The 17,237-nt window shown below is 47.6% G+C and overlaps 1 protein-coding gene across 1 annotated transcript in view; it reads left to right on the forward strand.

Moving 5' to 3' along the window:
• The window catches only part of Gprc5a (G protein-coupled receptor class C group 5 member A), a 19,228-nt gene extending 12,456 nt beyond the window's left edge, over window positions 1-6,772 (forward strand). The window contains exons 2-4 of the mRNA XM_034512564.2: window positions 1-561; window positions 4,621-4,676; window positions 5,429-6,772. The exon at window positions 1-561 is cut by the window's left edge and continues 369 nt beyond it. Of these exons, the coding sequence (XP_034368455.1) occupies window positions 1-561; window positions 4,621-4,676; window positions 5,429-5,515 (704 nt within the window). The 3' untranslated portion in view covers window positions 5,516-6,772. The remainder of the gene's footprint in view (window positions 562-4,620; window positions 4,677-5,428) is intronic.
• Window positions 6,773-17,237: the final 10,465 nt, after the last annotated feature.

The raw sequence follows: 17,237 nt of genomic DNA on the forward strand, positions 1-17,237 counted from the left end.
TGGTCCGAGGGAGGAAGCCCCTGTCGTGGCTTGTGATCCTCAGCCTGGCAGTAGGCTTCAGCCTGGTCCAGGACGTCATCGCCATTGAATACCTGGTCCTCACCATGAACAGGACCAACGTCAATGTCTTTTCTGAGCTGCCTGCCCCGCGGCGCAACGAGGACTTCGTCATGCTACTCATCTACGTGCTCTTCTTGATGGTGCTGACCTTCTCTGCATCCTTCTTTGTCATTTCCTGTGGCTCCTTCTCGGGCTGGAAGAGACACGGGTTCCACATAGGCCTCACCTCGTTCCTCTCCATCGCCATCTGGGTGACCTGGATCATCCTGCTCCTGGTTCCCGACATTGGCCCGAAATGGGATGATACCATTCTTAGCACAGCTTTGGTGGCCAATGGCTGGGTTTTCCTGGCATTTTATATCTTGCCCGAGTTTCGACAGCTCCCTAGGCAACGGAGTCCCACCGATTACCCAGTTGAAGATGCTTTCTGTAAACCTCAACTCATGAAGCAGAGCTATGGTGTGGAAAACAGAGCTTACTCCCAAGAGGAAATCACCCAAGGTATAACTGAAGAGGCCTTAGTGTAAAGATGGGGGTAGAAGTTGGGCATGGTGCTGCAGGTGCATGTGGGCAAATATGCAAATGTTTGCACACACACACACACACACACACACACACACACACACACACACACACACCTCTAATCTTAGCACTTTGGAGATGGAGACAGGAGGATCATGAGTTTAAGATCAGCCTGGGTTATGTAGAAAGACTGTCTCTCAGAAGACCAAAACCCTTGTGGGCTGGGGATGTGGGTCTGTGCAGTGTTTGTTTAAGCCTGCATGAAAACCCAGAGAGACCCTCCAGCACCACAAAAAAGGGGGTATGGTGGCACACACTTGTAAGCCCAGCATGTGGGAGGTGGAGGCAGGAGGGCCAGAAGTTTAAGGTCATTTTTGGCTAAAAGTAGATTTCAGGGCCAGCCTGGGGTACATGAGGTAGTCTCAAAACACAAAACCAGTCCCTGCTATAAAACCTGTAATTTTCTCAAAATCCTACCTACAATTCCATTTATAGCAAAAGGCTATTGCTTAACTGCCCTGCTGTCTCCCAGTCTTGGTCTTAATTGTACTATAATCCCATCCAAGGCCCCCCAGAACTTCCCTATAATCCTAATAATGGAAAAGGGGACTAGAGACAGGAGGGGGAAATAAGCAAACAACAGAACATTCCCAAATGCAGAAGCGAAAACATAAAAGACAAAGCTGGGGGAAGAACCATTGGATACAGCCACGAGAACACTGGGAGCTCACGGCAACCGTGAGCCCTTGGGAGGGGGTGTCAAGAGAATCAGAAATTCACTGTCATCCTGGGCTACATGAGACCCTGTCTCAAAAAACAAACAAACAAACAAACAAACAAACAAACAAACAAAACCAAACCCAAACCAGGGAGGGGCTGGAGAGATGGCTCATTGGTTGAGAGTACCTGCTGCTCTTGCAGAAGACCAGGTTTGTTTCTCAGCATCCATACGACAGTGCACAACCAGCAGTAGTTCCAACTGCAGGAGTCTGGCACCCTCTTCTAGCCTCTGTGAGCACCAGACATACATGCAGTGCACTTACATTCATGCAGGCAAAACACCCACATGCAGAAAATAAAAATAGATAGTTCTTAAAATAAATCCGAACAGACACTCACAAAACAAAACGCCCAAATTCCAAGGAGCTCACAGGATATTTACAGATTCTGATCTTGAGTAAACCAACCTCTGTATTAGTTACTTTTCTGTTGCTGTGACAAAATACTGTGACCCAAAGCAAATTGTTTCGGCTTTTGATTCCATCATGGCAGGGAAGCTGGGAGCACATACCTTCAAACATAAGAGGAAGCAAACTGGAAGGGGGGGGGGTGAGCCTGCACCAATGACATGCTTCCTCCAACAAGGATGCTCTCCCCAAACCTCCCAAATAGTTCCACCAACTACAGACCAAGTATTCAAAGTATGGGATCCATTCTTAGTCAAACCAGGGCACTTAATCCCCTGGCCCTAGTGGGCTCATGATCACATCATAATACAAAATGCCCTGAGTCCGATTTCAGAAGTTCCCGTGGTCTTTCAGCCTCTGTTCTATTTCAAAAACCCAAAGTCTCTTCTGAGACTCAAGACAATCTCTTAATTGTAGCTCCCTAGTCAATCTGTTGTAGTTTAGTGGAACTGGAAGCTTGCCTCTCAAGTCTTCACCTAGTACTTTCTCCACAATTGCACATAGATTGATCTAGAGTGAGGAGGGATGAAGGAGAGGAAAACCCCCTAGTGGTGCGTGCCTGAGGCTGGGCTCCACATATAGGTATATGAAGGACATTCCTGGGGCTGGAGAAATGGCTCTGTGGTTAAGAACTTATACTGTACTTCCAGAGGACCTGGGTTCCAATCCCAGCACTCATACTGAGTGGCTTACAATCACCTGTAACTTTGGCTCCAGGGGATCTGATGTCCTCTTCTGGACTCTATGGGCACATACCATCTGTCCATCCATCCACCCATATATACACATATATAAATTTTTTTTGAAGGCATTCCTGGCAGAATGGAAGAGACTTTGTGGACCTTGAATGTGTAGACCCAATCTCTGATTTCCTTCAGTGGTCACAGAGGGCAGAAGAGAGAAAGCCCTCTTAACATAAGCTGGTGGATGGCTTTGTAAAGCCCACCAGGGTTTTGACTTAGAGAGAACAGCCACCTTTTACTGTATGTCTCTGGGCGTGTGGGAGGAAAAGGGTCCCATGTGACATGAGAGTAAGTGGTGGTTTGATTCCTGCCGCAGTTATAAGGAGCCAGGGGCCATAGTGATATCTTCAGAAGAAAATGAGGCTGAGCTGAGGCCTAGAAACTGCCCTGACCTGTGGGGATCTATTGCTTGGTAATGCAGATCTTTGAGTCTGCTCTCAGGTAGGGAATCGGTTGCTGGCTCAGGCTAGAGGGACCTTCAAGGCTGGGTTCCTAGATTCAGCAATAAAGATGTCTTGGCTCTGCTGTTTCTGCTTTGAGGAAGGGTCTAACTATATGGACCAGGTGGGCCTTGAACTTGTGTTGATATCCCTGCCTTTTTCTCCAGAGTGCTGAGGTCTCGCACACTGTGTGTGTATGTGTGGTGCTGGGAGTGGAACTCGGCTTCATGCATGACACGCCAAGCTCTGAAAACACTCCTAGTCCCACACTGTGCTCTTAAAGCTTGAATTGCAGAGTTTTCTGGGGACCGAGAGCAGGAAATAGCATCCTACAGTGCTTCCCAGGGCCTCTCCTGCCTTACTCAGTACTTCTGTTGTAGGTACCTAGGTTCCCTTTTTTGTTCCTGTGGGTTTTTGTTGTTGTTGTTTTTTGAGACTGGGTCTTGCTAAGTAATCCCAGCTGTCCTAGAACCTTCAATGAAGACCAGACTGGCCAGACTGGCCTCTAATTTATGCTAATCTTCCATCTTCCTCTTCAGAATGCTAAGATTGCCAGTGTGTGCCTGCCTTGCTTTTCAGGTTTTGGGCCCCTGGTTGCTTCTTTCTCAGGTGGACTTGTAGTCACTGTCTCCTGCTGTTTGTCACTGGCTGCTGTTATGTTGGGTCTGTAGGAGTAGCGAGGCCTTCCACAACACAAGCCTCTCTCTCAGCCAAATCAGGTCATCACTGGCTGCCAGCCTTTATGACTGATCAAGATGCAGCTGCTTGCCTGATATGGTCCTCTGCCTGTCTGCTTCAGAGTCCAGCATTTCCCGGTCTGTCTTAGGAGTGGCTCCACCACGTGTGCTTATAGAACTGAGACGTTCTTGTTAGGTTTTGCCTCATTCAGGAGTGATTTGTGTATTTGCTGTATTACTTCAAGTCAGGGCAAACCTCATATTCTTAATACTATCTTTGCTTGTTTACTTATTTGTAGCACAAATTTTTAATATTGCTTGTTTATTTACTTATTGTGTGTGGGTTACAACACACATGTGAGGTCAGAGGACCAGTTTCAGGAGCCTGTGGTCTCACTATGTGGGCCCTGAGATGGAACTCAGGGCATCAGGCTGGGTGGCACGTGCCTTTACCCACTGACCTACCTTGACCACGAGTATTCTGGTTTTTTTTTTTTTGACAAGGTCTCACGGAGCTTAGGTTGGGCAGGGACTCACTATTTGAGGATGGCCCTGAACTCCTGATCCTCCTGCCTCCACCTCCCAGGTACTGAGATCACAGGTGTGCACTACGAATGCCCAGGTCCCCACTGTTTTGGTCCCCACACTGTTTTAAATGAAGACAAATTCAGTAAGGGGACAAGGGCAGGTAAATTTGTCAGGAAACAAACCAGTTGCTTTAAAGCAAGCTCAAGTTTAAAAAGCCTCTGATTTTCCCCAAATACATAGAATACAGTTGCTCATAAACTCTTCCTAGTTTAGGAAAAGAGTAAATCCCGTGGACCCAGGGTGTGAGCATGCCTAGTTTGGTGCTGAGAGTCATGGTCTCTCCCTGCAAGAAATATACACTGCTGAGGCCCATTGGGGCCGACTGTCACAGACACTGCGCGGATACAGCGGGAAAGCACAGGTGGGCCCTGGTGCTTCAGTTTCTCCTCTCCCTCTCTTCCAGGTCTTGAGATGGGGGATGGACACTATGCACCTTATTCCACCCATTTTCAGCTGCAGGTAAGTGACCTTTGTCACTCCTCTATTCCCCCCCCCCCCCCAAAGGACAGTTGTCCTTTAGGAATAGATATTGTTGTATTTTATAAAAAGATAAGGAAGGAATGAATATGTTGGTGGAGGTGTAGTCAGGTATGTGGGAAGGGGGTGCCTCTGCAGGCCCATGCTGAGGCGTCTCTCCCCCTGAGGGACCAGCCACACGATGATATAGTATAGAATAGAGTTTATTCAGGGCATGGGAGGGGAGTTAGAGAGGATAGTATAGACAGAGAAAGGGAGGCAGAGAGAGAGAGAGAGAGAGAGAGAGAGAGAGAGAGAGAGAGAGAGAGATTGATTCCACACCGGAAGCTAATCTAGCCGTGCCCTCCCAGGCTTTCCTGCCTGAGGAGTAGTGGCTAAAGGTCACGTGTCTACCCCACAATGGCTTCGCAGAGAGAGAGGCCAACCATGAACACGTGGAGAGAGGGGTGAAGGGGAGGGGACAAGCAGCCCCTTTTATAGAGTCAGGCATACCTGGCCGTTGCCAGGTAACTGTGTGGTGGAGCTTAGACAAAATGCTAACAGATATTGCCACCACTTTGGTGGCTCCTAAGTGGCCACCATGAAGGGACGGCATGCCTTCTTTCCTACACTCTGGGGTTGGGGTGGCACACAGGCTCAGGGAAGACCTGCCAGCAGGATGTCTTTAGAAGGGCGTTGGAGGTTCATTGAGATGGCGCTAGAAAACTTTAACCGTGTGATTGCTTCCCTTACAGAATCGCCAAAAGGATTTCTCTATCCCGAGGGCCCATGCCCCGGCCAGTCCGTACAATAACTACGAAGGGCGCAGAGAGGACAGCTAACTGTTGGGAAGAGCGGGACAACCAGAGTCAGGCAGCAGGTCCAGCCAGGAGTCCTGCAGATGTGAACTGAACCCAGGGCATCCTAGGGAAACTGTACAGAGAGGATTGCAACCTGCCCAGCACACCGCTGTCTTGCCTGGGGCCGCTGAGCCTAACAGACTGTCTTCTCAGGCTCCAGGGTTTTCATTTGCCCCATTCCTAGGACACTTCTGGGAGGTGCGAGTCTTGGCAACTCAGTGTGAGACTCTTACCTCTCCCAGGAGTATGAGCAAACAGCCTCTCATCTGACTACTCACTGTTTGGTCATCCTCAGAAGCCAATTCATCTAAGCCAGGGTGGGTCCTATGAGGATTTGCTCAGTACCAAGCAGAACTGAAGATCTGAATAAACCCAGAAGGGTCTGTGTCTCCCTCTTGTCCATCTCAGTCCACACCGGAAGCTAATCTAGCCGTGCCCTCCCAGGCTTTCCTGCCTGAGGAGTAGTGGCTAAAGGTCACGTGTCTACCCCACAATGGCTTCGCAGTGCAGACACGGATTTCCAGGGGCCACATTTTCATCTCAGTCACCTCCAAATTTGCCGCCAACCCCAGACCTCTGTGTCCTCTTTGGTACATTATTGGAGTAGACAAGACCCATTTCTCCCTGCTAGGAGGATTTGGGTTTTGTTCTTGCCATAAATTCCTGGCACTCGCTCCTCCCCTCCCCTGCTCTTCATCCTGGTCCTCAGTAATACCCTGACCTCCGTAAGTGTCTATTCTCCGGGTGGGATGCATTTGTTGTGTAGTAAGTTATTTACCTGGGTATGCAATAAAGATGTGGTCACAACTATTTTTTAAATTTAAATTTTATTTATTTATTTTCTTAAAAAATTAATATTATAATTTAAGGACTCTGTGGGTATGAGTTTGCACATGCCACAGAGAGGCCAGGGAATAATTTTCCAAAATTTTTCGGGCAGAGGATTAGGAATATCTCTAATACGGAGAGTCAAGGATTTGCATACATAGCCATAGCACGACGTGCAAGCATTGGCTTAGGTAGGAAGTTTCTCTTTAAGAGACAGGTAGAGTTCCGTGAGTTTGAGGCTAGCCTGGTCTACAGAATGAGACTGGGTCAGAGAATTGGCAGCGTGGTTTACCTGTAATCCCAGCATATGGGTGACTGAGGCAGGAGGATTGCCATGATTTCTGAGGCCAGTCTGAATTACAGAGTAAGACTTTTTCTCAACAACAACAACAACAACAACAACAACAACAACAACAACAAAAACAAACAAAACAATGGAAAAGCGAGTTAAACTCATGAAGAAGTTCAGGTTTTGATAACTCCTAAAGGTTGGCAGGCTGCACTTGCATTTGCCTGGGTTTTTACTAATTGGAGACAGAATGGCAGAGCTGGTGAGAACCTGAATTCCATCTCTGAAGAATGTGAGTCCTTCCAGACTCACCCAGTCTTTCTCAAGAAGCCATAATCCAATGGGGGGTTTGTTGTGAAGAAAAAAATAACATGGTTTTCCTATATCTGTCATGAAGTAAGTGATCAATAAATATAGGTTTTTGGGCTGGCCAAATGGCTCAGAGGGTAATAGCACTTGCTGCCATGCCTGCTGAATTGAGTTCAACCACTGGTACCTACCTGGTCAGAGGAGAGAGCTCATTTCCACAGGTTATCCATCCTCTGACTTCCGTGCACAGATTATACCATGTATGTACCCACACATGCAAATAAACAAATATATGTAGTCTTAGTTGGTGTTTCATTGCTGTGAAGAATGAAGAATGCTGTTACCAGGGCAACTCTGAGAAAGGCAGACATTTAATTGGGGCTGGCTTACAGTTTCAGAGATCCAGTCCATTATCATCATGGCAGAAAACATGGCAGTGTGCAGGCAGACACGGTGCTGGAGAATGCGCTGAAAGTTTTATATCTCTATCCTGAAAGTGGTAGGAGATGGACTGGGTATAGCTTGAGCATAGGTGACTTCAGAACCTACCCCCATGGTGAGACGCTTCCTCCAAGGCCAAGCTTGCAGCAACAAGGCCTAACAACCTCCTAACAGTGCCACTCCCTATGGCCAAGCATTCAAATGAGTCTATGGAGGCCACTCTTATTCAAACCACCACATATAGAGATGTTCCTAGCCAGGTATGGTGGCTCTCACCTGTAATTCTAACACTCTGGAGGTTGAGGTAGAGGAACTGCCATGATTTTAAGTCCAGCTTACGCTATAGTATAAGAACCCTGTGTCACGACTCCTCATTAAAGGTATATTCAGTTTTTATCTCACAACACAAAGGAGCTCTGAATTCAAAAGGTGTGGGGGCTTGCTCTGCACCATCAAACCAGCAATATCGAAGTGGACACCAGCTAAGTGACCCGTAATCTAGCTAAATTCTCACACCATCTACCTGGTGATAATATCACATCCCACGGATTGAGAGAACCCAGAATCCAAAACTGATCACCAGTGCTTCACTTGTCAGTCTGGTCCCTGGGTGTTTGATCTGTGGTTCTGACTTATCTGCTATCAACTGGGGTTTTCTCATCCTTTCCTGTTCAGGATGAACTTGCTCAGGTGGCTCCCAGGACTCAGGGAAACATTTCTGCTTTTGTTATAAAGGCTGTTGCAAAGGGTGCAGATGAGGAGATACACCGGGGAGGCATGGGAGAGGCTTCTGGACCCTCATGCCTCTTTGTGCATCATCCACCAGGACAGGCCAAGCACATAGCTCCCTGGAGCTTTCTGGATTGTGTCTGAGTTTGTATGGAGTTGGTGTGCCTAGCAAGACTGCAGATAGAAAGGTGTGCATGCACGTGCTCGTGTGTGTGTGTGTGTGTGTGTGTGTGTGTGAAAGAGAGAGAGAGAGAGAGAGAAAGAGAGAGGGAGGGAGAGAGAAACCCTACAGGGCTTGTGTTCTCTCTCTCTCTCTCTCTCTCTCTCTCTCTCTCTCTCTCTCTCTCTCTCTCTCTCTCTCTGTCTCTGTCTCTCTGTCTGTCTCTCTCTCTCTTTCTGACTCTGAGATAGGGTCTTAATCAGTGGCCCCAGATGACTTGGAGTTCACTATGTAGCCCAAGTTGGCTTGTGGCAATCCTGCCTCTGTCTGCTAGGTGTGAGAATTAAGGTCATCATGCCCAGCTCCTTCCTGCCTCTTAGGTCTTACGTTCTTCATTGGAGGTATCAGAATACCTCTGGATAAGGAGACTTAAGACCTGCTACCAGCCCCTCCCTTTTCGAGATGGTGTTTAGCTCTGTATGGGGGCCTCAAACTCAACGGGATATGCCTGCCTCTGTCTCCTGAATTCTGGGATAAAAGGCATGTCTCTTGAGACAAAATCTCATGTAGCATCATCTCCAACTCTATGAAGCCGGGGCTGGTATGGTCATTCTTGTCCCACCTCCCCTGAAGGGCACAGAATGCTCTGGGTCCATTTTGTCATTAGGGGAGGAGCTTTGTCAGGGTTTCTATGCCCATGGCTGTTGAGACACTAAGAGGACCTGGGAATGGCACCATCTCTGTCTCTGGAGATCTTTGTCCAAGAGATAAAGTAGAAAGATGGTCACAACAGGAGTTCCTGCCCTTTCTGGTAACAGAAGACTGCCTCTGCGGAGCACTGGTTGCTCCCCGTGGCCCATTGTCACTTCTGCTCATATATAAGCTTTTTTTTTTTTTTTTTTTTTTTTTTTTTTTTTTTTTTTTTTTTTTTGTCAAAGAAGACCTCTCGAGGGCTAGAGGTTCCGTATTTGAGAATTACTTTATGGCTAGAGGTTCTGAATTTGAGAATTACTTTATGGAAGAGGACTTCAGTCTCTGTCTCTACCCATAGGAAAGTAGAATGCAAAGACTTAGTCCAGGCTAGCCCTTGGTCAGTGTCAGTTGACTGATGTCTGGAGGCAAAGTGCCATCCCTTTGAACTAAAGGCTGGTGATGAACCAATGAGCGCGCCCCGCAGCCTTCTCCTTTTTGATCATGTGTAAAATGGACTTAGGGTTCTGCCTTTCTGAACCAAAGTTACCATATCCAGCTTTCCCACTAGGTGGCAGGAAAACCTCGCGTTCAACCCTGGGGACCCGAACTGCAGAATCCCAGCGCGAAGGCCCCATTTTTGTTGAGGGCACAGAGCAGGTAGATTGTGAACAGAATGGAAGGAAGGGTGCCTCGGAGCTGCCTCTTCCCCTAACCTTTAAAGCCACTTCCGGTCTCCTTTGCCCTTATTTTTTGTGAAGTTCTCCAAGGTTTCTCAACCCATTTGCACGCAGCCTGGCGTCCGTCATTACAGGTAATGTCTCACAGACCGATCTTATTAATGCCACCTGGTGTTTATGTGGCGAGAACACTGGCTCTCGGTCAGGAAAAGGGTGCCAAAACAAGAAGTACAAGCTGGCCTTGGAGATCCAGCAGTCCCCCCTCCGCCCTCCCACAAGCTCTGCGTTTCCTTCCGCTCTAGGCGCACTGTTCCTAGCACTGAATGCCCTGTCGGGCTTTGTGCTTTCTTGACTACTTCCTTCTGTTGCTACCAGGGTTTGCACGGCCACTGATGTCCCAGCCTCAGCCTCAAATGGAATGTTCGCTTCAGAAAATCTTAACTGTTGACCTCTGAGCACCCAGGAAACTGGTCTTCAGCTTGTAGGTTGCTGTCTTTGTGTGTTAAAATTTTTAATTACTATATTACTTTATGTGTGTGGAGGTCAGTGGACACCTGTAGGGGTCACTTCTCTCTTTCCACCACACAGGTTCTGGAGACTGAAATCAGGCCCAGACTTGGGGGTGAGCATGTCTACCTGCTGAACTGTATTCTATTTCTTCTGAGTTATTTGCCTGTCTCTTTTCCTTCTTTTAAAAAGGTTTTATGTTAAGAGTGTTTTTATCTGTGTATGTGTCTCACATGTATGCCTCCTGCTCTCGAGGGGAAGAAGGGGGACCAATCCTTTAGAGGTGAAGTTACAACCAGTTGTAAGCTGCCTTGTGAATGCTGGGAACTAAAGTCGTGTCTTCTGCAAGAATAGCAAGTGTTCTTAGCTCTTGAGTCATCTCTCTCTCTCTCTCTCTGACAGGATCTTATGTAGCTTGAGCTAGCCTCAAAATCACTTTGTAGGCAAGGTTGTTCTTGAATCCTGATCCTTCTACCTCCCCCTTCCCAAGAACAAGGACCACAGGTGTGTATCACCATGCCTGGTTTGATTTGGAATGTGTGTGTGTGTGTGTGTGTGTGTGTGTGTGTGTGTGTGTGTGTGTGTGTGTATGCATGCCTGTATGCATGCATGGAGGTCAGAAGGAGACATGGAGACACAGAGTGTTCCTGCTCTATCACTCTCTACCTTATTTCTTGGAGACAGGGTCTCTCATTGTAGCTAGAGCTAGCCTAGCAAGCTCCAGCGATCTTCCTGTCTCTGCTCACCTCTTCCCTGACAAGGCAGCAGCTACAGGTACATGTGTAACCACAATGTTTTTCTGGGGTTTGGGGTATTTGAACACAGGCTCTCATGCTTGCATAGCAAACACACTTACTTGCTGAGCCAGTTGTGAGGCAGGGTTTTGTGATGTATCCCAGGCTAGCCAGGTACTATATATCCCAGGCTGGCCTTTCACTCTCAGGACTCCCGTTTCGGCCTCTTAAGTTCTAGGTTTACAGGCCTGCGCCTGTGTGTCTGGCTCTAGAACTCATTGTATTCAGGGCAGATAATGCTTTGTCTGGATTCTGTTGATCTTTCATAGATGGTTGGGTTTGGGGAGCAAGTCACTGGTGCCTGACCCTGCAACTCCCCAAATGCCTACAGCGTTGCTGATTCCTTGGAGAGGGATATCTCTGGACCTAAAACTTCTGTAGTTTAAGGACGTCACAGAGGCTGTCTGATTGGTGTCTCTGTAGCCTTCATTTAACAGGAAACTCAGGGACGCCTGACGGAGCAGATATGGTAAGGACCGGATAGATCTTTGGCTGTCTCTGCTATCAATCCCTGATCGGTTCTAGAACTGTTTTTAAAGAGAGCATTTGATCAGACAATCAAAGTCCGAGTATGATCACCCATTCCTCTGATTTTCCTTCTAATCAGGAGCCCTCTCCTGGCCTCTTTCCTGGTCTTCTCTCCCCATCTGGCATCGGAAGCCACAGGGAGGCACTGATGGGCACTGCCAGTTTCTGGTTTGTCGTCCATTTCTTTCTCTCAGTCTTGAGCCAGCTGTCAGGTGAGGGCGCTCCAAGCAAAGAGAAAAGCTTCTTCTCCTCAAGCTGCAGGCTGGGAGACAATGGGAGACAAAGTTCCCATAGGCCTGAAGCCCCAGTGGAGTGTAAGCCAACTGCCCAGTGCTGTTTCTTTCTCTGTGGGAGGTTATGTCTCCTTTTGGGGAAGCTCACTTGTCCTTGGGAACTTTTTTACTTATCTATTGACAAGGTTAGTCTATGTAACCTGGGCTAGTCTGGAAACCACTGTGTAGCCCACATGGATTGGAACTCATGATCCTCCTGCCTCAGCATTTGAATGCAGGGGTTATAAGTGTCCATGGGGTCTTAAGTGTACCTTAGGAGAACAGACACAAGCCAGGTGGTGGTGGATCACTCCTTTAGTTCCAGCACTTGGGAGGCAGAGACAGGCAGATCTCTAGTTCAAGGCCAGCCTGGTTTACAGAATAAATTCCAGCACATCTGGGGGCTGGGGGGGAGAGGGGAGAGGGGAGAGGGGAGAGGGAGAGACAGAGGAAGAGAGAGAGAGAGAGACAGAGGGAGGGAGGGAGGGAGAGAGAGAGAGAGAGAGAGAGAGAGAGAGAGAGAGAGAGAGAGAGATCATTGTGGACAGAGAGAATGGACTCTTGAAAGTTGTCCTCTGATCTCTATGTGTGTCCTGACACACAGGAGAGCTCATGCATGCCCCCCCCCCCCATCCCAACTACTCTATAGTTTTAGATACACACAGGAGAGAGAGAGAGAGAGAGAGAGAGAGAGAGAGAGAGAGAGAGAGAGAGAGAGAACATAGAGACTGTCATTGGAAAGCCCTTACACATCATTATGAAGTTTGCAATGACTTGCCCTGAGGCGCTGGCACTGCAGCATACATTCCAATCCCCCAGATCCAGCAACAGGCAATAAAATGAACCTTGTTTAGCTGGGCATGTGGCACATGCTTATAACCCCAGTACTTAGGAAACTGATGCCAGAAGGTTGTCACAAATCTTTGAGGCCTATTTGGGATACAGAAGACTGTTTTCCTCCCCATTCTCATAAGAAAAACAGATGGGGCAATCTCTGCACTTCTGAGGTAGAGGCCTGGCAATCAGGAATTCAAGGCTAACCTTGGCCACATAGTAAGTATAAGACCAGCCTGGGTTACACAAGATCCCCCTTTTCACTCCTCACTCCCACAAAAGAAGAGATAGTTTAAAAAAATGAAACTTTAGTGGGTGCGATGGGATGCACCTGGAATCCTAGTACACAGGAGACAAATTAGAAAAGATCAAGAGTTCAAGGTCATCTTTAGCTACTTAGTGAACTTAGGATCAACCTGGGCTACATGAGAAATTGTCTCTAAATAAATAAACGAAAAAGAAGAAGAAGAAGAAGAAGAAGAAGAAGAAGAAGAAGAAGAGGAGGAGGAGGAGGAGGAGGAGGAGGGGGAGGAGGAGGAGGAGGAGGAGGAGGGGGAGGAGGAGGAAGAGGAAGACAAGGAGAGGGAGAGAGAGAAGACGATGCTTTAATGGAATCCATTACCCCACATGTAACCAACCCCTCCTTCTCCCAGTTGCTTCCCTCTTTGGTCTCTTCCATACAATGATGTACTGATTCTGCAGGATTTGTTTCAACTCAATTCAAAGCACCTCTCTGATGACTCAGGGTAGTTGAGTTCACACTCAGAGACACAATGTTTGAGATTAGCACCATAGCCCACCACCTACAGAAAGCTGTGCCACAACCCTTCCCTTGCTAAGAAGGAACAACTGTGGTGTGCTGCCATCTTTCTGGGTTGCTATGGGCAACCACATGAATGTGGGCATTCACATGAATGCCCTTGGCTGGTGCTCTCAAGAGCATCGGCAATGTGAGGGTCTTACCAGGACACGCTGGAAGCCACCGTCCAACTTCTGACTGAAGACTGGTTCATCTGAAATCACTGATGAGCGGAGCTGAGACTATGGCCAGCCTTATAGACATACTAAGCAAACATGGAGAGATTAGCCCCAGATTTGATGTGCAGCTCAAAGACTTAGGAAAATGGCAGAATTATCTTCTCTCATCCTGTCAGTCTGATTTTGTTACTGACAACCTCAGCTGGCATCACGGACCATGAAGAAGCAAGATAAAAACCCATAGGAAGCCGGGCGGTGGTGGCGCACACCTTTAATCCCAGCACTCGGGAGGCAGAGGCAGGCGGATTTCTGAGTTCGAGGCTAGCCTGGTCTACAGAGTGAGTTCCAGGACAGCCAGGGCTACACAGAGAAACCCTGTCTCGCAAAACCAAAAAAAAAAAAAAAAAAAAAAAAAAAAAAAAAAAAAACCACCATAGGAAGCGGGCAGGAGAAATGGCTTGGTGGTTAAGAGCTTTGCTTGATCTTCTAGAGGACCTGGGTTCGAAACCCAACATTCACACAATGGCTCACAATTATCTGTCAATTCCAGTTTCAGGGGATCCAATAATATCTTCTGGTCTCCTTGGGCACTGCATACACATGCTATATACATATACATGCCTGATACCATATACTCTCACACAAAATAAAGTGAAACCAAAAAAAGAAGCCACACAGGACGAAAAAATCCTGGATTCTTTTTCTACCAATGTTACCACTGCCAAAATAGATGAATAAATAAAATACTCCAGTAGAAGGAAGGGTAATTCTAGAGGTTTTTTTTTTTTTCCTGTAAGAAAGTGAAATAGAACAGGCACATACTGACATAGTATGATGTCTGTAAGGCAGAGATAATGGTGAGAATAAGTCAGAGTTAAAAGTTATTGATGGCTGGATGTGGTGCCCATGTCTTTAATCCCAGCACTAGGGTTCAAGGTCAGCCTGGCCTACAAAGGGAGTTCTAGGAGAGCCAGGACTGTTTCACAGAGAAACCCTGTCTCTGGAAAAAAAAATTAAATAGTTAAATATTCGTGGGCCAGTGTGGTGGCTCAGCAGGTAAAGGGGCTTGCTGTTAAGCCTGATGACCCAAATTCAATCTCTGGAACCCACATGGTGGAAGGAGAGTGTCGGGCCTTGGACGAGGTAACTCCATTAAACCTGCACCATCAGTCACGAAACACACAGGTAGAGGGCGTGATTAGCAGGTCTCCATCTCCAGAGATTAAAGTAATAATGAGTTATCTAAAGGCTGGGGAGGCATAGCTAATTAAGTTATTCCCTCCCCTTTTCCCTCTCCCTATAAAAGTCAGGCTCCCCTGGCTTTTGGGGGATTGCACGCCATCTACACCCACTCACCAGGCCATGAACAATAAAAGCTTTGGAAAACCAGACTCCATGGGTCGCCTGGACCTGCTGCCACCAGGTTCCCAGCCTTTGGAACCTTGAACTGCATCTGCTGGCCTGTCCACAGCGGCTGTGTGAATGTGGGACCCTCTGCCGGCAGCATGGAAAGCCTGCCTGGGACCCTGCTGCCAGACTGCCGTGGGACCCCACCACCGGACTCTCCCCCTCCCCACCCGCCCCCCCGCGAGGTTTTTTTTCCCACAGGAGAAATCCACTCCAGCAAGGTGTCCTCTGACCTCCACATGTGTCCATGTCACACAGGCTCAGGTGTACATATACAACACAAAATCAGTGTGAAAAAGCAAAGGGGAGGGACCAGTCTCTGATACATTGCTTGTGAAGGCGCTTGACTAATGTCTTATCAATCACTGGGCCCAAAATAAAACATGTATCACATTTCCAACATGACAACAGAAGTAGAAAAAAATAAAATCAGAACACTGACACATTGCAACAAAGTTAGAAGTCAGTTTAATATATGTAAATGTATTCATGGTCTCCAATAGTTACATAAACATATGTTAGAAAAACATTGGTTGTCAGCACCTTTGATGAAAAAAAAAAAAAAACCCTAATGGTTTTAGATGTCTGTGAGCCAGTGCTGGGACTGTGGCCTTAGCAGTCCTGGTACCATTGGGAGGGAAGTCTAGGCTAAGGCATATGCTCGCCCCTCTGACTGGGGGCGTGGCCATTACCCTACACTGAACATTGACTCCATTGATCTGCATCTCATTTGCATGTGGGGGCTGTTTTTAGAATTCCAGGGTGCATAGCATGGCAGATGGGGCTGGAAACATTCAATCTGAGAGGAGAGAATGCCATGGGCAAGCCACCGTCATCACAGTCAACGCTGGGCTTAATGCACTTTAGTTGTGTAAATGGATACACGTGAAAGCTCTAGGCATTATTATTATTGTCGTACCCCCCAATACACACTTATTACTAATAGTGCCTGCAGACCTGAAACACCAGGACACTGAGTTATGTCCATCAAGGTGAAGCTGCCAGCTGTGAGGGCAGTCAGGATAAGTGGGTTGTCTCAGATCTGGGATTGACAGCACTGTGCTGCTGCTTCCTGGCTCCCTGATAATCACTGCACAGCAGGTGCCCAGTGGCCAACCATTTTCAGGAGGCTAAGTCTAAAGCAGTTCCTGTGAAGTTGAGCTTCTCTCTTGCTAGCCAGGGGTGTTCAAGTTGAGCGATGCTATGTTGGGGCTGTCATGGGGTTCTGGACTAGGTAGGCTCAAAAAGGTCTCAGAGCTCTTAAGAGTTTGCAGGTCTGGCCTGTTGTGATGGCTAATATCAATATCAGGATCTAGGATCACCTAGGGCACAAGCATCATGCAGCCCAGGCTGGCCTGAAACTTGAAGGACTTCTGCCTTAACATCCCGAGTGCTGGGATTTCAGTGTGCATGCACTGCTCTTCCTGGCACTATTTCTAGTATTTGAAGCTAAATACCACACCACCAAATCAGACCCATTTTTACCTATGCCAATTACAACAAATAATGAGTTTTTCAAGGGAGAAAGTTTGTTCAGGGGCTAGAGAGATGGCTCAGCCATTAAGACCGGGAGGACCCAGGTTTGCTTCCCAGCACCCACATGGAGGCTCACAGCCACCTGGAACTTATGTTCCTAGGGAATCCGACACCGTTTTCTTGTCTCCTTGGGCACCAGGCACACATGTGATGCACGTACATTCATGCAGACAAACACTCATACATATAAAATAAAATAAGTCACTTTTTAAAAGCAAATTTATTCACGAAGTGGCTGTGTGTATGTGAAGATAGGTCTCAGATATACCTCCTCAGGACAGGATTTGGGGGTGTTTATATGATAAAGAAGCAGGGTGAGCCAGGAATGGTGGCTCATGGCTGTGATCAGAGGATTCTAGAGGCTGAGGCAGGAGGATTTCATGAGTATTAGATTACTCATGGCTACAGTTTGGCGTGTGTGTGTGTGTGTGTGTGTGTGTGTGTGTGTGTGTGTGCGCGCGCGCGCGCATGCGTGCGCACCTCTGCATATGCATGCATGTCCATGTATCCATATGGCAGCCAGAGGACAGCCTTGAGTAGTGTTCCTCAAATGTCACCCACCTTATATTTTAAAGTGCTTTTATTACTTTATTTATTTGTGTGTGTGTGGTCATGAGTATGTCGTGGGACATGTGTGGAGGTCTGAGGACAGCTTGTGAAAGCCCGTTCTTTCCTTTGCCCCGTGGGTCCCAGGGATCACACTGAGGTCACTATCAGACTTT

This window comes from Arvicanthis niloticus, chromosome 9 (genome assembly GCF_011762505.2).
Source record: "Arvicanthis niloticus isolate mArvNil1 chromosome 9, mArvNil1.pat.X, whole genome shotgun sequence".
Lineage (NCBI taxonomy): Eukaryota > Metazoa > Chordata > Mammalia > Rodentia > Muridae > Arvicanthis > Arvicanthis niloticus.